General features: G+C 40.1%; 1 protein-coding gene across 1 annotated transcript in view; it reads right to left on the bottom strand.

Moving 5' to 3' along the window:
- The window catches only part of LOC117534853 (astrotactin-1-like), a gene marked incomplete at its 5' end in the record, with an annotated part of 199,965 nt that overhangs the window by 18,653 nt on the left and 156,970 nt on the right, over positions 1-24,342 (bottom strand). Inside the window, 1 exon segment of the mRNA XM_034199104.1 lies at positions 1,328-1,463. Within this exon segment, the coding sequence (XP_034054995.1) occupies positions 1,328-1,463 (136 nt within the window).

The following is a 24,342-nucleotide window of genomic DNA, read 5'->3' as shown; positions in this document are numbered from 1 at the left end:
TTTTCGGTCTAGAAGCAAGAACCGCATACGTCACGCTTAAGTCGGAGGGGGGCGAGATTAACCTGAGCTACAGTTTAAGGCGAGTACGGCAAATAAAAGTTGTAACAAGCAGTAGCGCTGAGCAAAGTGACTAGAACGCAACCACAGAGTTATGAAAAAAACACACTTTAAAGTCAGGCAACGCTAACCAGTAACCAGGCTTAGTGTGATTCTGTTTATTTGTACCTTACTTTGACCATCCGTTCGCTGTTATTGATCATTGTGGAGAGCAGGCAGACGTTTTGTTTTGTATTATAGCAGCTATCGGATAGGAATCAATACATGGGCTGCACAGGTTGTCATGTCCGACTATCACAAGTAGAATCATAATGAAAAATACGCCTGTATAAAACGGTTTATGCCACAATAGGATAGCAACAACAAGTAGTCAAGATAGTCAGTTTAGCTTTGGTTGCTATGCTAACATCACCCATTTTATACCAGAGAAACTTTCATAACAGCGTTGTGATGCCAAACAGCGTCAATTCAGACTGACACACATTCACTTATGGGGAATTGGGGATATGTATCAGCTGCTTGTGTGACAGTCAGACAGTGAATACTTTACAGCGGCCGCTGCCTTGTGAGCTAACCCGGAGCTAACGGGAGAATAAACTCCGGTGGAAGAACAACACTGCAGCGGTCGGTAAATGCAGCTGAAAGTTTGAAACACATTAATAAACAATGAACCACGGCATTCTGGAGAAAAGTACAAGGTTGGAGAAGTCGTTATTTAATTTAATCTGGCTTCGTATGATTAAAAGCAACACGATCATCGACCTGACGCAGTCCCCCATTGTTGTTGTTGTGAGCACCGTTGGGGAGAAAATCAGCGACGTAAACAGTGACGTCATGACGCAGCAGCGGCAGCACCAGTCGGGCTCTGGGCGGTGTGAACAAAACGGGGGCTGAAAAGAAAAACCGGTTCCGAACCAGAAAAGCTCTAGCACGGAGCTAGAACAGGAACAGCGTTGGTGTGAAAGGGGCATAAGAGGGGCGTGGGGAGTGGCACCTTATTTTCACCTAAAGTAACAGATACAGGTTCAGCACTTTTTTGTATATATCTGAGAACTATAATATATTGATGAAAAACATTATAATAGGGGACCTTTAAAAACTTGCATAGTATTGGTAAATTGTTTAGAAATCAAACATCTTTTTTTTAAATGGTAAAATGTGCTTTATCTTAACATCTGACAGTGAGAGTGAGATCTGGTTCGCAAATCAGTTTAGTTTCCCGGTTGTTTAGTCTGTTTTTTTTAAGGAGGACAAATAGAAAGTGACTTACATGTAGGTGGTGTCCGGCTCTAGGCAGCGGATGATCATGCTGATGGAGGAGGACAGGAGGTCGGGGATGTCCCCTAACATCACACAAGGAGACCTGGCCCCAGACAAGATGTCATCGACGAAGCTCAAAAGGGTTTCTGCGGAAGGGAGAAAGACACATTTCACTCCCATTTGATTCATGGACTGTACAGTTTGAGATGAGACTACTGGAAATGTAATGATTTCTGTATATATGTTTCTACTGTATAGGTTTTGTCCCAATAACAATGTTTGATTTCTTCTTTAAATAAGGAAGAACTTGTGTTTAAAAAAAATGCATTCATTAAAAACTCCTGGGTTGACTTGACAACAGTACACTTATCAGTTTTACAGGTTCTTATAAAATCAGAAGGTTGAGCAAATGTAAACGTGGTGCATGATTTAGTGAATTTAAACAATTTTTTTGGAACTTTGAGGTAAGATGAGGGCAGCTCTGCTGAGGCTTAATAAAGAATATACGGTACAGGGATAACTCACTGCTGAACTGTAAACAGACATCTTAACAAAATGTGGAACAGATGCTTAGCTCCACCACAACACACACTTTAAGGACAGTACCTGTAGGGCCTGTCTATGAAAGTGAAACAATTAGGTGCTGTTTAACAGAGCTCTGGTGCTGATTTTTATTTCTTTTTTAAGGGCAGGGGATCTGTCAACAATTAGTGAACATTACACCGATGTCAACATATGTGACAACAACGGGAAATAAACTCCCTCTGGAGGGAACTTTTGGATTTTAGCCTTTGCTGACCATTTACATGTACAAAAACCGGTACCACTTTACAATAAGACTACCCTTATAAAGGGTTTACGAATAATTTGTAAATAATTTATTAATTATGTTGTGAACACTTTATAACTCATTAATAAGCTTTTATAAGACATGAGATAAACAGGGCAACTGTGACCGGTTACTTGCCAAATAGTGAGCCCACATTTATCTGTACTGCTAAATCTTATATTGGCTACCTAGCTTACTTTATCTTCTTCATCAGCCAGCATCCTTGGTATCTGTTGCTCACTGAGTTGATTCTCACTAAGTAGCCACTATAAGGCTTAGTCATCTTGCCAAATAGTGAGCCTGTGTTGATGTATGAAAACTATGTTAGAACTGGTTTATAAATGGTTCTTAATGATTAATAAAGTGTTTACAACCTAATTCATAACCTAATTATAAACCCTTTATGAATCCTTTATAAGGGTAGTCTTATTGTAAAGTGGTACCCAAAAACCTATGTATATATAAACTACAGGAAAGGGGAAACACCAAATAACTACAATAGGGCCCCTTTAATAGATGCATTCAAGGCAGATATGTGGTGAAGATACATAGTGAATTCCTTTCTCTGTGCATGGTTAAATGATCACACACCTAACTAAAAGAAGATTATTATTCAGATGTACAAATCCCAGTCAATCTTGTAGATACAGGCTGCAGCCAGTCATTTAAAAATATTTCAACAATTTATGGCATTTACGGCGCAAACGTGGTTTTTTTCCACTGATGTTTGCCTTAAAAGCATTCCTTGCTGGCAATAGGTGAACTACCCTGGGGAGTCCCAGCATCATAACAATAACTAAAATAATTCCATCCCTTCATATTGATCAATACATACAAGCTTGTGTTTCTCGCTAATAGTGCAGATTCCTAAAGAAATTGTAAAAAAAACCCTCCTTAGCACATTATTTAACTTTGTCAATAACAACACCAACAGCCGCAAGCAAACTACAGACATCCCCAGATGTAGAGGAACAGTCTGACATGTTTGGCAGCCAGGGCATCACAGTGATGGTCGACACAATCCAGACCACCGCTCACTCAACAGGTGCAATGATTTCATGCTTTGTTAATAAACAATGTTGCCTGTCCCATGTGTTTTGTGTGTCCTCTTTTTGTTAGGGCACCCACTCTTTGCAACAACCTTCACACGGAGGTCAGCCTGGCAAGCTTTTTATATTGTTTAACTCCCTCAAAAACGATTTAATTTTATAATAGTGTTTTCACAGAGCCTATGGCCTAAAGCTTTCCCTTTTGTATATGTTATATTATTATTATTTGTTCTCATTGAACTAGTTCTGATATGTAGAATCATTGACTTAAAAAACAATTTGATTAATAATTAAAGATTGATTAATAATATATGTATTACATGTATCACAAATATAATCAAATACAAAATAGTCATAATGATATATCTGTAAAATAAAATAAATATTAGCTGTTAAATCTTAACTGTGACATTTTGAATGCATTATTTTTCTGGGTAATGGAGTATTTTCAATCTTGTGTTACTATACTTAACATAAGATAATACTTTATTTATCCCGAAGGAAATTGTTGTGCCAGTTACAAAAATACAATAAACACAGCAGCATAATAGTAAAACTGTACACTAAAAGTGCAGTAAAAAGAATAATTACATATCTACAGGAAACATGACACATAGACGGTCACATGAATGTAAATATTACCAGTATTTAGTAGTGCAAAAAAAACAAAACGTAATTGCACGTTATCATAGCACATTATTAATAATAATAATATTGTAATATATATGTGGATGGGTACAGTACATACCTACCAATAAACCCTTGAATCTGGGAAAACACCTGTATCCACCTGAGACTCTCACATGGGAAAGAAGCAACCCCTTTGACCCCCCCTCCCCCTCCTCCTCTTCAGGGCCATTTTCCTGCTGCCCAGGCTGCTGGTGAAACATGCAGCGAGCGATGTTTTCCCAGCTGGCAGTGAGTACGTCAAAAGGGCATTTGGCCACCGAGGTGTGTTTCACCGTAAGGGGAAAAACCCTCTGCTTGGAAAAGCCAAGTCTCTGTGTGTGTGTGTGTGTGTGTGTGTGTGTGTGTGTGTGTGTGTGTGTGTGTGTGTGTGTGTGTGTGTGTGTGTGTGTGTGTGTGTGTGTGTGTGTGTGTGTGTGTGTGTGTGTGTGTGTGTGTGTAAGTGATGGCTGCTCTGAGGTGGTCATCTGTGACCCTCCGCTACACAAGCAGTGCCTGTCTGTGTGTGTTTATACTCCATGTGTGTGAAGTGATGGGCGCACTCGAGGTGGTCACCTGTCCCTTTCCTCTACAAGAGCTTTCCCTCACCATAAGCCTGCGCATGTGTGTAAATACGTGTATGTGTGAGTGATGGATGCTCCGCGGTGGTCACCTATGTCTTCCCTGTGGACCCCGGCCCGTGTCACCAGCTAGTAAACAGCAGGCCAAATGCCACGGAGTCATGAAGACAGAGAGAGACGTAGAGCTTGAGGGTATAAAGAAAAGGTGCGCAGCAGCTGTCAGAGCGAGGTGTTTACCCAGCGTGAGAGACTGACACACGAGTGAAAGATATAAACAGAGCCGGAGATGTAAATGAAAAGTGACATTGTGAGGCTTTGCACCACTTAGCATATTAATTGCAAAAAACGGTCGGAATGTCTGTCTAGCGTGTAAAGAGGCGTAGAAAAAGGAAACAGTGTTTAAACCCTCGCTGGAGAAGGCTGTGTGGAAATATGCTGAATAATTCTCTCAGTATCTAATGGGTTGAGCTCTAAAAGGCAAATTGCGACTAACATGAATCTTTGCATATATCTCTGTCTTAACAAGATAAGCTATTCAGTTTGGATATGCAAATATAACAAACTGTATTTTGCACACAACTTTCCCATACTGGAGGCCTACTGTACTTGAGCATACTTAAAGGGGACCTATCATCGGCAAAAACACGTGGGTTTGCTGTCCTGGCTCCAAGATGGTGGAATGAGCTCCCCATTGACATCAGGACGGCAGATAGCTTGCACATCTTCCGGCGCAAACTGAAAACTCATCTCTTTCGACTCCACTTCGAGCGTTAGAACTATTAACGAAGCACTTTTATACTAATAAAGGACTGGCTTACCTAAAGCCAGTTGAGTAGCACTTGAAATGTTTGGCTCTATGAAACCTGATGTACTTATATGATTCTGTTTTCTTCAAGGTTGTGTCTTCCTGGTCGAATGTACTTATTGTAAGTCGCTTTGGACAAAAGCGTCAGCTAAATGCAATGTAATGTAATGTAATCATGCAAAATGCACTTTTGTACGTCTTTTATACATGAATATGTGTAAACACAACCCTCTCTCTTTTCCTCCATACCCAAATCTCTAAAAACAGGGCTGCAACGGATCTGATACAGACTGATACAGATTTGAAATAGTTCTGGTCAGAAACAGGGAGCTCTGCCTATATGGGCAACTCTCCACCTATCAGGGGAATGAGAGGTTGCCGTGGCATGGTAACAGCATGGTAACATGACGCTCGTGCCTCACCCCCCTCCTTTGCAGGGGGGCGTGGTCAGCTGCAGGTCATTTGCCACAGAATCAGCCCTTGCTAAAACAGGGCTGGAATAGAGCAAATAGAGCAAAATGAGGCATGGCTAAAATGCATGATCTGTTTGGTATTTTGAAAAAAAAACTTCACAGATATGTTTTATATAGGTATGACCCTACAATATATTATTCAAATATAGCATGATAGGTCCACTTTAAAGCTCTTATAAAAACATTATTGTTTTTTTTCAATCTATTATTTGAACAATCTCAATGATTTTTGTGGTCAGAAATAGAGGGGAAAACAACATGGAGCTGTTTATAATTAGTATTAATTTCTGAGAGCAAAAAAGGACGGTAAAGAGGCCATATTATGCTTTCCTGTCTTATATAGCTTTCAATGAATATCAATTGTCTGCAAAGGCTAAAATCCCAAAAGTTCACCGCATAGGGAATTTATCTCCGTCATATCCAACCCCCCCCCCCCCCCCCCCGCCACAATTGGACTGCTTTGTTTATCACAATGTAACACTCAAGGTCTGGTTTCGGACAGAGGGTGAAAAGAGGTTCTGCAGCAGCGGCAAGATGAGAAACATGTTAAAGCTAAAGTAGAGGCACAAAATACAATACAAATATGAACAGAACATTAGCATAATACAGTAAGTAATCTTTCAACAATTTTCCTATGTTTGCTTTTTCTGTCATGTCTGGCTGCCTTTTCTTTAAAGTCACCTTGTGACCAATGCACCATAACATTTCGTTTTTTCTGAAAACGGCTTTAATGAGTGAAATGCCTGTGCTGTATTTCTTCTTTATATTGAACTCAACAAATCTTATACTTCACTAATAGTCAACATGACCCATACAGTACAGCGGGAGCATTTTTCTAAACACGTGCCCCTATAAAAACACATACTGTATGTCCTTCATAAATAATTTCTAGTTTGCCAGTTTATGCATGAGTTCTGTTTCTGTTAGGTCTACCTTATGAACATGCCTTTTGAATGACATTAGTTATTCGTAGGGCAATTAGAGCATAAGGGGCTTTTTTAAGAGGGGGCTTAAAGAGACAGGTGCTTAAACGGCAAATAGGTTTATTGGGATGAACTTCATGAGAAAAATAACACTTTAACATTAAAGCCAGTAATCATGTTCTTGTAGAAACATGATACAGTGGGGCAAAAAAGTATTTAGTCAGCCACCAATTGTGCATGTTCTCCCACTTAAAAAGATGAGAGAGGCCTGTAATTTGCATCCTAGGTATACCTCAACTATGAGAGACAGAATGAGAAAACAAATCCAGAAAATCACATTGTCTGATTTTTAAAGAATTTATTTGCAAATTATGGTGGAAAATAAGTATTTGGTCAATAACAAAAGTTCATCTCAATACTTTGTTAAATACCCTTTGTTGGCAATGACAGAGGTCAAACGTTTTCTGTAAGTCTTCACAAGGTTTTCACACACTGTTGCTGGTATTTTGGCCCATTCCTCCATGCAGATCTCCTCTAGAGCAGTGATGTTTTGGGGCTGTCGCTGGGCAACACAGACTTTCAACTCCCTCCAAAGATTTTCTATGGGGTTGAGATCTGGAGACTGGCTAGGCCACTCCAGGACCTTGAAATGCTTCTTACGAAGCCACTCCTTCATTGCCCGGGCGGTGTGTTTGGGATCATTGTCATGCTGAAAGACCCAGCCATGTTTCATCTTCAATGCCCTTGCTGATGGAAGGAGGTTGTCACTCAAAATCTCACGATACATGACCCCATTCATTCTTTCATTTACACGGATCAGTCGTCCTGGTCCCTTTGCAGAAAAACAGCCCCAAAGCATGATGTTTCCACCCCCATGTTTCACAGTAGGTATGGTGTTCTTTGGATGCAACTCAGCATTCTTTCTCCTCCAAACACGTCTAGTTGAGTTTTTACCAAAAAGTTCTATTTTGGTTTCATCTGACCATATGACATTCTCCCAATCCTCTTCTGGATCATCTAAATGCTCTCTAGCAAACTTCAGACGGGCCTGGACATGTACTGGCTTAAGCAGGGGGACACGTCTGGCACTGCAGGATTTGAGTCCCTGGCGGCGTAGTCTGTTACTGATGGTAGCCTTTGTTACTTTGGTCCCAGCTCTCTGCAGGTCATTGACTAGGTCCCCCCGTGTGGTTCTGGGATTTTTGCTCACCGTTCTTGTGATCATTTTGACCCCACGGGGTGAGATCTTGCGTGGAGCCCCAGATCGAGGGAGATTATCAGTGGTCTTGTATGTCTTCCATTTTCTAATAATTGCTCCCACAGTTGATTTCTTCACACCAAGCTGCTTACCTATTGCAGATTCAGTCTTCCCAGCTTGGTGCAGGTCTACAATTTTGTTTCTGGTGTCCTTTGACAGCTCTTTGGTCTTGGCCATAGTGGAGTTTGGAGTGTGACGATTTGAGGTTGTGGACAGGTGTCTTTTATACTGATAAGGAGTTCAAACAGGTGCTATTAATACAGTTAACGAGTGGAGGACAGAGGAGGCTCTTAAAGAAGAAGTTACAGGTCTGTGAGAGCCAGAAATATTGTTTGTTTGTAGGTGACCAAATACTTATTTTACCGAGGAATTTACCAATTAATTCATTACAAATCCTACAATGTGATTTCCTGGATACTTTCCCCCCATTCTGTCTCTCATAGTTGAAGTGTACCTAGGATGAAAATTACAGGCCTCTCTCTTCTTTTTAAGTGGGAGAACTTGCACAATTGGTGGCTGACTAAATACTTTTTTGCCCCACTGTATATACCCTTTAAGTTGTGTTGATTTGGAAAACTCAACTTTTTTGGTATCATTAACTGAATTAAACTAGAAAATGCATTTCCTTCAGAAAATGCGTGCGAATGCTGTAAACTGTGAACTTTTATGGCTGAATTTAGCTGAAAATGCAGAAAAAGCTGAATATGTTCAGGATTTGAAGGCATCTCCCATAGACTTCAATGTTAAAAAAAGAGTTTAAAAAGCTGAATATTTCAAAAAGTATAACATATTGTTAAAAAGTTGAAGGTTTCCCATCGATTCCTGAACAGGTTGAATAGTTTTAATATTTGAATGGTTTCTGTAGCTGAAAATAAGCTGAAGTTATGGAGTACCAAAGTATTGGCTGAAATAAGTTTAAGTTTAAGGGGAAGAATAAAGATTTGAAGTACTATAGTGGAATGCTGTAAACAGCATTCGCACTAATAAAGATTTGAAGAACTATAGTGGAATGCTGTAAACAGCATTCGCACTAATAAAGATTTGAAGAACTATAGTGGAATGCTGTAAACAGCATTCGCACTAATAAAGATTTGAAGAACTATAGTGGAATGCTGTAAACAGCATTCACACTAATTATAATCCAACACAAACATCTGTCACACTTTACAGACTCTTACAACTTTGACCTCCTTGTCTTAGGCTGACCCTAGCTTTTCTTTAGCTCTTTTTGACAATACTTGTGTGTTCAGATATTTAAGATATTAGTAAAAAGTTTGGTCCCCAGATTGATGATGAAAGCTATCAAAAAAATCCAACATGTTGATACACAGGGATTTGCATTCTGTAATGAAAACCTATTATATTGTGTTATTGAATTGTTTTTCACGTTTGGCCTCACCACAATCACTGATGTTAAGGCACATATTTTGCCATTGGCAGGCACAAATGGACTTTGAATATAAAGGTGTTAGCCAAGTACTAGGGGTGTAATGGTATCCCTATTCGTCCTGAACCGTCACGGTTCGGTGCATGCAGTCACACACATTGATTGTGAATGAAAGTGATTGAAACACTATCTTATTATTTATTTTGTAATATTTTCAAGACATTCTTTTTATTTTTATAGCTTGATGAAACTTTTTTGTTTGACATCAGCCATTATAGATAATATGGACATCTGAGTGTGTGTGGTTTGTTTTTAACTGTGTAATAAAGTTAATTATTCAAAATGTTAGAGTACCTTATTTTAAAACTGAAACTTGCACTACTGCTCAAAAATAAATAAAAAACAAATCTGGAATTATGCATTTGGGACTATTTTTGCTTTTTCTTGTTGTACCGAACCCGTACTGAACCGTGACCCCCAAACCGAGGTACATACCGAACCGTGAATTCTGTGAACCGTTACACCCCTACCAAGTACAGATGGGTGATCCATTCTCACAACACTGGCTGCTCTTAACCCCAAACCACCTTCCTTAATGTTGTAAAGTGTGCAGGAGGAGGAAACTGGCTTACTACTGATTATTAACAAGCCTTTGCTCATACGGTAGTCATATGCTCATTAAAACACAGCAATGTTGCACATGTGGATGCTTGAAATCACCTTTGCATCACTTTACACTTCGGTGGGCTAAGACACATACTGTTATTACTCTGTGTGCTTTAGAGCTGCCATGCACTCCTCATCTGTCCAATCTTTCCTTTCAATCCAAATCATTCCTGGCAATTACATCTGATAACTACATGATGCATCAAACAGTTGTGAAGTACCCCGCTGTGCACTGTCATGTTGAGGCTTGCTTTATGTGGATGGCCCGCTGAATTTAATAACAGAATGTACCCATAACTTGACTAAAACAAATATCTAAGGCAAAGTACGTAACATAGTGAACACGGTGTGCTGCCATGGTATTTATTGACATGACTCAACACCAGGTGAATGCAAAAACATACATAGCAACAAATGTTTCTCTGGTGCGTTGATTGCTGACTGACATCTTTTGAAATAAAGAAAATCTTTATTCTGGAAGGGAATAAGAGCAAATCTTCACATTTAATGGCTGCTGAATTGGCCGACTTGAGACAGGCATGAATTTGTAGATTTATAAGAAAACAGCATGTGAAGTATTTTGAACTTGTGAGGATTTATTTTTGTACAATAAATCCTGGGATTATTTTTCATAATAATCTGCTGCCAACTAGTTTCCTTGTGTTATCATGATGCCCATTCTTCATATAGATGAACTCCTCGAGAATGACTTAACTTAATCAAAGCAAAGAGGTCCTTGATTAAATGTGAGCTAAAGTACAGAAAAGGATACATTTTTTACGCAATTATCCTCTATCAAATTCTTTACATTATAGATAAACGGAAAGAAACATGATAGAGAAACATGTCTTTTATATAAAACATATTATTGATTGTGGGAAAAAAGCAGCTAAATAACTGAGTCAAATATCAAAAAATTGCATGCCAGATTATTTATCCCAAGAGGCTCTTTGAGCAGCTCTATTTTGAATAACATACTGAAATGTATTTCCATTTAGTTGGTGTTACAGGTAGTTCTTCACCTTCAGAGCAACAGGATCCTGCATCTAATTTCTAAACTCACAGGCCTGCGGATTCCTGTGGATTGACGTTCATAGACTGTTAAAGGTTCAGTTCAGTTGGGAACTGTAGTACATTTGTCTTTTTAGTGAAATCAGTAAATCAGTTTCAGGCAGGATATTCAAGCGTGATAGAGCCTGGTTAAGCAGCAAAGATTTCAGGAGGCACTACAGGAGATACCGTTAATGTGTTCTACAAGTATGATACTTAAATAAAAATGTAATTATACAGCTATACATATCAATTTCTTTCACAGACTTTAAACCTACACATATTTAGGAAATAAGACAAATATCAGTGACATTTCACACACATGGATATAGTCAGGAATTAATTTTGGGTAACACTTTATATTAAGGTACACAAATTCACCATCAACTAGTTGTTAATTAACATGCATATTAGCAGTATATTGGCTCTTTATTAGTCATTATAAAACACTTATTAATGCTTATTTTACATGACCATATTCTACAAGTAATAGGCCATTAGTTGAGAGTTTTTCCTCAATAACCCTCTAATCAGTCCTTATTTATTGTAAGTAAGGACGTTGTTGTACATGAGTTTTGGTCTTAATATGCGCTGCTCAATATGGGCCTAATAAAGCAGTAGTACCACAAGAATAGTAATTCTCCCATAATAACACTTAACAAATATGATCTATTCTTATGTAACGTAAGTGTTAATTAAGTCTAAATAACTATAGGTTACTTACGTAACCCCAGTTCTCAGAGTAACATGTAGTGAGGTGTCTCACTATGGGATGCGCCTCAACGCGTATGCAAACAGAAGCATCAATCTCATTACGCCAATCCTGATTGGCTGGTGATCTTGACGTCTACGTCAGGGAATCCACCCACCCTTTAAGTAGCTTGAGCTACGTCGCAGCGTCATTCAAAATAAGCACCTCTTCTCGCTTCGCCTTAGCAAGAAGGGCCGTCTGGTGAGACATCTCACTTCATGTTACTCTGAGAACTGGGGTTACGTAAGTAACCTATAGTTCTCATTCATAACACTCCGTTCGATGTCTCACTATGGGATATTGAAACTCCCGTATTGCTAGACATGCTTATCTCAAAAATCACCAAAACAACCAGAACTTAACAGGTAGAACTCTGTCTCAACACGGGACCCAGCACTGCGCGGGCCACACTTGGAGCAGAGACATCTAGCCTGTAAAAGCGGACAAAAGTGAGCGGTGAGGACCAGCTCGCTGCTGCACAAATGTCTTCGATGGAAACACCCTTGAACAAAGCCCAGGATGTAGCCAGTCCACGAGTAGAATGAGCACGCAGGTCCGTTGGTGCCTGCAAACCCTGACTCGTATAAGCCAGAGCAATCGCTTCCACAATCCAGTGGGAGAGCCGTTGCCTGCTAACGGGCTTGCCCTTATGAGGGTTACCCAGGATACAAAGAGTTGGTCATTGCATCGAAACTCTTTTGACCTGTCCATATAGGTGCGTAAAGCACGGACTGGGCACAGCAAATTTGGCCGCTGTTCCTCAGAGGAACACAGTGGCGGAGGAAATGCCTCAATGTCAATGGGGGTACATGTACGAGCCCCTTTCATAAAACGGCAGACCAAGGGATGTTGGCTAGCCGTCTTTCCCTCAAAGCCCACATGGCATGCAGCAATAGCAGCCAGGTACACTTTGATCGTAGAGAAAGCTCTGTGTTTATCAATCAGGTCCTGTGGAAATGATAGAATCACCCCGACAGGACATTGAAAAGAAATGTGTCCTTTTTGAAGGCACCACTCCTCAAACACCCTCCACTTACAGTCATAGAGGGACCTGGTGGAGGAAGCTCTTGCACTCTGAATAGTGTTTATCACCTTCTGAGGGAGTCCCACTGTATTCAGGTTATACCACTCACGGGCCAGGCCCATAGTGCCAAGCGCTCTGGGTGTGGGTGAAAAATCGTCCCCCCCGCCTGAGACAGTATGTCCCTGCGTAGCGGGAGCTGCCACGGCTGCCCGCACAGCAGCTGATATATCTCTGCCAGCCAGTACATTGCAGGGCAGTGTGGCGCTATTAGGATCAGTGTGTGGCGTTGTTCTCTCACTCTGGCCAGAGTTGGGGGTATCAGAGCCAGGGGTGGAAACGCGTACAGAAGGACCGGAGGCCAAACGTGTGCGAGCGCGTCCACGCCTAACGGTGCGTTTAAATCGTGCATTGAAAAGAACAGCTGAGATTGGGTGTTTTCTTTTGATGCGAACAGATCCACCGCGGCCCGGCCGTAACGCACCCACAGCTGACTCACAATCCTTGGATGTAGAGTCCAGTCTGCATATAGTGGTGCACCTCTGGACAGCAGATCTGCCCCGAGGTTCATCACCCCTGGTACGTGCGTCGCTCCATAAGATCAGTTTGCGTGCCAGCATGTGTAACTGGAGAGAACGCAAACCCCCTTGGCGGTCAGTGCCATTACGCATTTCATAGTGACCATCACTCAAGTAGTTACTCTAATTGACCTGAACAGGTTCCCTATTCTAAAGTTGCCTCCTCTTCACACTTTGTAAATACATTATAGCACACAACTACTGAAATTAACCTCAACAGTACATGAACAAAGTAGTCACATGTTGAAATATCTGTTTTATTAATGAACCACTAAAGAGAGGTACAGATATGTCAAGTTTCTCCAAGGCTGAGAACACATATGCAGCCTACTTTTCAATAAAAACTGATATTTAACAGAGTTTATGTATTTGTGATCATATTGTGTGACCTGCTTTTATGTACTTACACAATAGGCGTACTGTTCTCTCTATGTGTTGTAGTGTCTCAGTGTGAACATAGATTAAACAGCCAGCCAAACTCTTTTGAGAGCCATGGAATGAGCAGCCATGCTCCTTTAATAGGCACTTTCACACCGGAGCAGGGACTTTCCTGGGGAGAAAAAGGTTCCAATTTCTGATTGGCTGGGCGAATTGCAAACCACGCCCGTAAAACTCTGAAAGGTTTTTGTGAAGCCGCCATTTTATTTGCTTGCATTAGCATTAGCATTAGCCCAGCGCACCAACGGGGAGAGACTAACTTATGGCAACACAAAAGAAAATATGGGAGCGGTGGAGTGTAGTGATGGCGAGATGAAGCCTTATGAAGCTTTGAAGCTTTCCAGCCAATTGGTTCGCAAAAGGGTTCATCTCATGAGGCTTCATCATGGGCTTCATTTGAACACAAACCCCCTGTTGGTCAAAGTGTGTAAAACAGGCAGATTGGACATCTCAACATGTGCTCTATCTCATACCGAGTTCCGAATGAGTAAAGCCTTAGAATAACTCTAAACAACGGACATTTAATCATATTTTCATGTTAACATATTGTTTTTATTCCAGTTGAATGATTGTGATTGAAAAGCCTAAGGAGGCTGGTAAACATTGCAAAGAGGGATTTGTATTCCTTAATAATATTCGTAAACTTAACCATGTTGTAGCCTGAGAAAGGCGAAACCATATCAAAGAATACATTTATTAACTACATTATCTAATTTAGCTGTAGCTTTTATAAACAACAAAAAATACGTATTGTTCAGTCGTTGAACCAGGGACCCTGCGGTCGTGATTCACTGCTTTCCAGCTGAGCCACAGCACACACGCTGAATTTCACCGAAAACACTGCACTATATTTATTCCTGTATTTATTCATGTTTTTATTCCTACATTTATTTATGCTTGTATCCATTTATACTTATGACATATTCCGACCTCTATATGAGTGAGGGACGGTCTGAGCTCTTTTAATTCCATAGTGTCACCGGGCCCGGGTACAGGAAGGGTAATATGGTTCTTATTATACATCCATGGGTATTATGAGCGCTTCCTGAAGCAGTCACGTGGTATCGACAGGCAGCGAGGCTTCGTTTGTCATCGGTGACGTCACTGGCCCAAAACGATACAAGCTTCACAAAAAGCTTCTGGGATTACTCGACACACGCTCCGAAGCCTCGGCGCAATACATAACATCACTAGTGGAGTGATGAGGAGGTGTCGGCACTTCTGGTGATTTACTCGGAAGGCTTCAGTAGAAGCTGCTGGGAAGACTCCCACTCCCAGCAGCTTCTACTGAATCCAGTCCCCAACTCCGGGGACTTCCGACCGGGGACTTTGGGTGGCAGTATACGCCGTGAACAGTGGCGTTTTTATATGTACAAAAGTGGTGGGGCACAAAAAACTTAGATGTCTATATATAAGCTTCTGCAGTGAGGTTCATGGCTGGTGAGGCACTGGCACTGACTCTTCAGGTTTACAAATATTATATTTTGACCTAAATCAAAATATAATATTATTTTCAAAAGCTTTTTTTGTCTGATGCTTCAATTAATTTTAAACAGACAGTTCAACAAAAGGATACCCAAACAAATTACATTTTATCATTTAAATATTGAATTGTTCTCTCTTAGTAAGATCCCATTTTCAATAAAATTGCAGTCTTACCTTGACTTGAAGATTAAGTCCATTTGCCTATCCTTCTGGACAAAAATCTCTATTACTTTTTTGTAAAAGTCCTCCTTATGTTCTTGTAGTTTCAAAAGTCTATCATAAATCTAATCTAATCGATAGATTTATGATTAGAAAATTATAAAAGTAGGGTAGACATGTGGATATTATCCGGCTGAACAAAACGTGCATTTATCTAACAGGTACGTTTCCCACAGATCTTATTTGGAGCTATTTTCTAAAACCCTATGGAGAAATCTCATTGCTTTTTTGTGGAGGGAAGCCATGCGCAGCTTACTTCCTGGTTTTAGGATGCGTCTCTCTCGTCTCCTCTTCAAACACCACACTTTTCGCGGCACACGTACTTACAGCCAATCAGCTCTGAATTATGTGAGATGACGTATGGTGGGGATGGCAGCTCAATGCCCCTATGGTCATTCTTTTTTTGCCACACACATTAAATAGGAAAATATTCTGAGCATGCGCAGTGTAGTTTTTACAGTCACCATTGACTTGGACAGTGAGAGGGAGTGGCATGATCGGGTTTTGTCCCACATGGCTCTAAACAGCTCAATAGGCACACACTGTAGACACTAAATAGAAGAACACAGACTAAAACAGCAATATACAGACGAATCAGATGATTAAACATGATCTTAAAATATATTTTATATATCTTTTAATTTATTATTTTGCATTTTTTTGTAATCATTATTTTTAATACTTTCTGCTGACACCAGGTGGGGCTTATGTCATCACATAAACACTGTTAGAGCCACAATGAAGTCAAAGTTATTATTTAGATTCATAATTTGATAAATTAATAAATGATGGAAAATGATTTGTATTGCCATGGTGAATATCTTTTGATGAAATTATTGTTTATTTTAAATCGTAAATATGATCTGTTTTCTTGTACCTTCCGGTGTTTATTTAAGTGAGGCAATTGAGGACAGCCGCTGTGTATGAGACGGGGAGCGGAATAGTTTTTCGACCGCAAACTGTCATTAGAAATTAGTGTTTCAAATTGGATTGATTTACATTGGTTATTTTTTGTTAATAAATTACATTTTTTTTTACTGAAAACCTTCGGCTGCTTATTGCTTTGGATTGCGTGTCGTCAACCCCGCTCTATAGTGGCAAAAGGAAACCTTGGATGCCACTACAAACACAATACATGTTACTAATCCTTACAGTGTAAGTGTAAGGCTTACCCCTAGTTTCCACTGGGTCCGTCTGCGGCGCGTTACGTCTGCGCCGCGGTTTTGGTCCGGCCTCCTCCGGCGTCATACCCTACCGGGCGCGTTTCACGAGCGTTTCAGAAGCATTACGGAAGCGGAGCGTCGTGCATGCCGGCTCGCAGTTCTTGTTGATTTGGGCATATTTCCTGGACATTTGTACTTCGTAGTTAAATGGTTTATTTTTGTGTCTGTTTAAATCGTGTTTATTGTTGTTATTTCCTATTTTGTTGTGTTGTAATAATAATTGTAATAGTCCAGTTAAAAACAACATGAATCAAAGATGGGTTGCTGTATTTTAGTGGTAAAAAAAATGCATTCATCATCATAATTATTCTATATAATTTACACACAGTGCCTGTAAACCGAAGGAGAACGCTGGCCTTTATTCTCCAACTGGAAAGACTACAGAGGAGGGATGGGGGGAGGAGAAGGAACCGGTTTTGGGGGGTGGGCCGGATGCTGTCACCGTTCCACTTCCTGCCCGACATTACCTTACGGCTGCGTCGCGTCGAAAAATAGACTTCAATCCTATTTCGAGTGGAGCCCAGCGGCGAGACGCTACTGGGACTCTTCTGAGCCGCAACGCGGCGCGTCTGGTGGAATAGCACCCATTGACTAGAGTGGCCGCGATCCTTGCGGACGCCGCGGTGCAGCCGCAACGCGCCCGTAACTCGCCCGTAACGGGCCCGTAACGCGCCCGTAACACGCCCGTAACGCACCCGTAACGCGCCGCAGACGGACCCAGTGGAAACTAGGGGTTACACTACACTTACAGTCATTGCTTTCTGACGGACTTGACCCTTTTACGATTCAGGTTGCATAGGGAAGATGAGTAGTAGTCTACTGCCATGCTATTCAGTTCACTTTCTCTTACTTCCTGTAGGCCTACCCGGTTTCCTGTCTAACCTTCAGTACACATTTTACAAAAATATAAATATAAACACTACTAAGTAAGTACTATAAGTACTACTGCCTTATTAGGCCCATATTGAGCAGAGCATATTAAGACCAAAACTCATGTACAATAACTTCCTTACTTGCAATATATAAGCACTAATTAAAGGTTATTGAGGAAAAACTCTCAACTAATGGCCTATTACTTGTAGAATACGGTCATGTAAAATAAGGCATTATGTTTTATAATGACTAATAAAGAGCCAATATACTGTTAATATGCATGTTAATTAACAACTAGTTGATGGAGAATTTGTGTACCTTAATATAAAATGTTATTGATTGGTTTGGCTTTGGGTGGCATTGGATGATTATTATTATAAAAATAATTCCTCACCAAAGAAGTGTGCTAATAGGAGTGATACTTACTAAAGAGGCAAGGATGGGATCCTTTTTTACATTTACACAGCCAAAACAACAAGCGCACAAAAGTAAGGAATTGATTAGACTGTGTTTATGAGCTCTACCTTAAGCTAAAAAGGTTAGCATGTCCAATTCTAGCTTACAGTACACACAGTGGGTATCTAATGGAATTTCTGAAGGGTTATTCAAGAATAACACATTCACGCTGTCCGGTGCCATGCTCAAGGGCACAAATACCTAACTTGGCCACAGGTATCACCTATTTAATTGTCTCTTTAAAGATGAGATGCATTGGACAGTCATGTTTTATAAAGAGGTAGAAGATGATGGAGACACAGTTTTAGAGGGGAAAGCCACAACTCTGAGCGACTTGTCATTCAGCTGGAGTCGTTTACCCTCAGCATTCTTAAAGTATGATTTGTCGGAAAAATCATGGATTGCCAGGAGACTGATGTGAGTTATGGGATGTCTCACCTTTTGAAGTCCTGCCTGCTGTCGTCAGTTCAGTTGTGCAGGCCTGGACCCTGAATATGCATATGTATGTGTGTGTGTGTGTGTGTGTGTGTGTGTGTGTGTGTGTGTGTGTGTGTGTGTGTGTGTGTGTGTGTGTGTGTGTGTGTGTGTGTGTGTGTGTGTGTGTGTTTAGACCCTTCAAGCCAATCCACTGCTGTTTTTCTCTTCCTAATGGAAAGAGCAGGTGCTTTAAGATGCTAATGTTTTTACTTTGGAACATTTTAATTCTGAAATAAAATAAATAACCTGTAAGACTAGAACACTTCAATAAAAGTGTCAATTAACTCACTTTCATTTGTTTAAGGTCAAGAGTGTTTTATCAAGGCAAATGGCATTTTTGGAAATTAATAGAAAAAATAATCCTTATGATTTTGACATGGAATTGAATGACTAAATTGAAAAACACACACTCATGCTAGAAATTGAAATGCACTCTACCCCTAAATGTAGGAAAATACATTAAATTACTTTCTTTCTAACTTCATGTCTGTTTGTTAAATACAGAGCCTGAGCCATGCATAATGAGTTTAGTTTAGCATTTAGCCTGAGGGACACGGCTAGCAGGTAGGCTAGCATATGAAAAATACTTTAGGCTGTCAAAATAATTAACTGAATCTTGTTATGTTTACCCATTCAGATGAAAATAATGTGATTTTATGTAATACATATTACATATACATATACATATCAGAGATTCTTTGGAGAAACAACAATTATTCTGCCCAGCTGCCTGACAGCTTGTTGAAGCCAGGTTGTAGTTTTGCTAACTCTACAGGAGCAATGGTACCAAAATTGGCATCCTGGCTGTCGTTCAACAAGATGTGTTAAATCATGGTACTCCAACACCCAAATTGACATTTGTGAAGATATATTAATGATAATTAAAGTAACTCTAGTTGTTTTAAAAATGTTGGATAACAGACATTTAAGGCCCTGTCACACTGTCCCGTAATTGACTCCCGATGGACACACGAATATGGAATTGTGAATTTCGCACGAAGATGGCCCCGAACCACACACGAAGGCAACATTTACATTATATTTAAGACATACAACTGCAATGAAAGTACCAAAAACAATTATGTTACAGTACTATGATACTGTACTGATATCTTCAGACTTTGTTCTTTACTTTATCGGTCGTTATATGTAGAAAATATTACGTTTTCTCCGTAATGTTGTTTCCATAACAACAACAACTTCCTGTCAACTGTCCTTCAACATAATATATTATATCCTTTTTAGTTTCACAGAACACAAATTGGGTTATTTACATAATATATTTACAGGATTTTGTTGTGCAATAAAACAACCCGATGGACACACGATAAAGGAAATGTTCAAATTCGGCTATGATCGTAACAACATCGGGCCATTCGTGAGGGCATCTTAAGCCCTCGTATGACCGCCGGTGGAGTTTCTCAGGCTCCGGCAGCAACTTCGCGAGCGGTGGCAAAATCTTTGGCATGCCAAAAAATAGCCGAAGGACCTTGCGAAGGTTCATTTTCGTGTTGAATTCGTGTGTCAATGTTGCCCTTCGTAAGGCCATCGTGAGGGCATCTTGTTATCATCGGTGCCATCGGGCCTTCGCCCCGATCAGAGTGAGGGTGAATGCCCGATGGCACCGATGATAACACGAAGATGACACGATTTGACAAGATGCCCTCACGAGTGCCTTACGAAGTTGCCGCTCACGAAGTTGCTGCCGGAGCCTGAGAAACTCCACCGGCGGTCATACGATGGCTTAGATGCCCTCACGAATGGCCCGATGTTGCTACGATCACAGCCGAATTTGAACATTTCCTTTATCGTGTGTCCATCGGGTGTCAATTTCGGGACAGTGTGACAGGGCCTTTAAGGCTAATATCAAGTCATATTATTTTTTTAATCGTACTCTAAGTCTTAGAACAAAAGCAAATAATGATAAAAAAGCATATTCAATTCAGTAACCCTGCAATACATTTGTAAGACATCAAATGGAATGTAAATGTATAAAATATAAACATAATATAAAAGTAATGTTAAGCCTACCCGATTGTAAATGCAATAGGCAGCCTTATAAGTTTATACCTTTTTATATTTAACTTTACATAAGCAGTCCCTAAAGCAGAAAACAGCTTTAGAGGCATCATGAACCCGATGAACTGAGATGAGGGGGTAAAACAAAAAAAGCAAAAAAGTGAGAGCTAATACGGAGTACGCACGCACGCGCACGTGCACGCTCACGCGCACACACACACACACACACACACACACACACACACACACACACACACACACACACACACACACACACACACACACAGTATTGGCAGTGAAAGTGTTAACAAATAACATCTGGTCTTAGTTGTCTACCTTTCCATTGAATAAAAAGCAAAGAGACCAGCAACACAACAACATCAGATCATGACAAACCATTCACTGTTATTTCTTGGCACTTCAGCACTGGGAACAACCACTACCAGACCATGATGATTGGCCACACAGAGACAATTGTTTTTAACTTGAAAAACAACATCCCATTGGATATAACAGGCATAATTGGAGATAAATGGAGTATTACGCAGATAAGGAAGATGAGTATAAAGAGGGTGGATGCCCCAAGGTCTCTTAAAAAACGGCCTTGCGTGAATGAGAAAGAATCACCAATTTGTGATTGATGTGTGCGTTGCCGAGCTGCCATTTGCGTCACGGCAGTGTAATTCATAGAACATTACATCTTTAGAGAGGCGAGAAATTGTTTTATAATTTGACAGAAGTGCGTCTGAACAAATTGATAGCAGTTGCTGTGAGAGCGCTTTGCACGCCAACCGTGAATTTAGTCAATTGCTTCAATAACAGAATGAAACACCTTGTACAATGGCTGATGCAAAACACATCAGCAGCCCTTGAGGAGGGAAAATACGGCATATCTAAATTTGACCATAAACAAATAGTCAAGTTTAGGCATTCTATTTATTTGTTTTCTATATAAGCAGCCCAAAATCATGTAGCACACATTTGCCTCAGGGGGCTTCAAAACCTATAGACCATATGTCTAAACCTGTAAGACCAGAAATGTATATTTGTGGTTCATATAGGAAAGGCCAAGATTTTGACATTTCTAATTACTTTCATCTCATATCTTTTCTTTCCTTTTTGACATTTCTCCTCATAATTGTCCATAATGAAGGCCCCCTTTCCTATAAGCAATTGTCACTGACAACATTTTGTAAGTGCTTCTGGAGGGTTAAGGCTGTCAGACGTCTCACGCAACCAACTTATTTTTCAAAATGTGTCAGTTCACACCGACTTGAACTTTCTGTGAACTACAATGGTCCATCAAGGCCAACAGTTTCACTATCACATTTTCTGTTTGACAGAGGCGTCAAAAAACAAAAAAAACAATGCCTGTAAAAAAAATGTTTTGTGTATTGACTTGACCAGTAGTTTTGGTGGTATTCCTCATAATAGACAGTGATGGTCAACAAGTGTCTTTTCAGCGCAAATAAATAGAGCTGGACTTGGTATAATGGTCAGTTTGGCTCTGTTGTGATTACAAGTGTTACTTTTCTTCCTTTTTACAATCCATTCTTTCCTTATTCACTCGCAATTAGGGACAACTTAAAATTCTTGGTTATGATCGGTTTTGATGGATTAGCCTACAGTTACTGTTTGCATTGAACGATGCCGCTCTGCTTGACTCACATTGTTTTCGATGTAGAACAACACTGGCACGTTGAATCTCCCTCAAATTAAAGTGCTATAAAATAGTTTTTCTGACTCTATTTTCTCAGAATGTTTCGGCGCACCACAGTGCTAGACTGACCAACCAGCATTGCCATCCCTAGACCAAGGTGCCACTACTGTAGCTGAAAACACCAGCCTTTGTAGTGTGTTCTTTATTTCAATCATATATCCCCCTTCTGACCAGATGCTGTATGGAGAAAATGTCATTACATTTTCGATCAGTGGTCGATCAGCGATCAGTGGTGTTAAGTAACTAAGTAGATTTACTCAAGTAATGTACTTCAGTACAATGTTGAGATACTTGTACTTTACTTGAGTATTTCAATATTTTGCTACTTTGTACTTCTACAACTACTACGCTACAATTCAGAGGTAAATGGTGTACATTTACTCCACTACATTTATTTAATACCTTTAGGTACTTTACAGATTTGGATTAATGATGTGAAATATTATTAACACTTAAATAAGATTTATTTACATTTACATGTCATTTATATTATACTAAAATGTGCCAATATATTTTGATGCCAATACTGTTGTACTTTTACTTGAGTAACATTTTGAATGCAGTACTTTTACTTGTAAGTATTCCTACACTCTACATTCCTACTTTTACTAATGTACAAGATCTGAGAACTTCTTCCACCTCTGGTAGCAACAGACTTATGATTTATATTCTACATTCATGGATGTTTTGGATTCTATTCTACATAAAATTGAGCCCTTACACTGTATGCTTCCCTTTTATCTTCATTGCATATAGTAAATAATGTACGGTAGCACACCAATCTCACACACAACTATCTTATCTGGTTTATATTGCAAAACTGGCTACAGTGAGGCCATCAATTCTAACACTTTTGGACATTTCAATCCAAAGAGTTCAGGATATATTGTGAGGGAAAGAGGTTATGGTGACATTGACCGGACAATAACTAGAAAAAGGGTTTGTTTGCTTGAATCCAATTATACCGTTTCAACTAACTTGAATGCATGTACTATAAATGCAATGCAAAGGCCTTCCTTTGCAGAGCATGCAATATGTAAGAGCCTGTCAAATTAAAATGCAGAGGGCAACAGGTTGAAGGTTGTGTGTGGTATTCACAAGAAGAGTAATCATAGACATGGTGAAGGATAAAAGCAGAGGTGGAGGTGATGAGACGGTACTGGAATGCTATTACAGATTTTGTTTTTGCACTAATTCCCTGCCAGATAGGCTGATTTACCGGCAGAGATTAGCCTCTGACACATACATTAATCGTCTTCTTGACAATGCCCAAAGAGGCTCATCAGCTTTTCAATCAAAGTTTCAGCAAATAAGCTTTGAACTATAATCGGCAGATCAAAGCTGTGATCAGAAATTACCCAGCTGATAAGTAATAAAAACAATAAGAGCTTATTGTTTACCCTAACCCTACTCATTCTATGGGGTTGGTGCAAGATGTCACTGAAGTTTGAATGTAGATTCCTTTCGTATCTATTCAAGTCTTTTAGTACAGCTGTTCCTGATTAGAATTCTCCAATCACACGATCCATGTGGTTTGGCTATTCAAGCCCAACTCAGGGGAAAGTGTATATCTGAGTAACTTGACATTGTCAGTGACCAGCAGAAGAAACAGATACACACAAGAGTGTATTCGCACATGTTTCTTTGTATGTATTAGGTCATTTGTTCATCCCAAAGACCAGCAGACAAAGTGAGACGTTCACAGGAAAGCATTCTATAGAGATGAGGTGTTTTCTATTTCAACACCCAAGAAATTAAAGGTATACACTCATCATCATCAGATATCAGATAGATAGACATCAGATAGACGGTTCGGGCGGGGGGGGGGTAAACGGCTCCGTGTTTACGCCTAGACGATCATGTCCTGATAATGATGACGCAATAGCCCCGCCTCTCCCCACCTCTCCTGCTCAGAGATCAACTGCTGGGCTCTCAGAAGAGGGGGAGGAAAAGAGAGGCTTTGTCCTCCACAGGGGGTAGCTTGAAGTTGCTTTAGCAACTCCAACAATTGGCCTAGCAACGGCTTAGCAACCCCATTGTTTTGTTATGAAAATGTATCTATATATATTTATACACAT

This window comes from Gymnodraco acuticeps, unplaced genomic scaffold (assembly GCF_902827175.1).
Source record: "Gymnodraco acuticeps unplaced genomic scaffold, fGymAcu1.1, whole genome shotgun sequence".
NCBI lineage: Eukaryota > Metazoa > Chordata > Actinopteri > Perciformes > Bathydraconidae > Gymnodraco > Gymnodraco acuticeps.
This window is presented reverse-complemented; position numbering and strand designations above follow the sequence as displayed.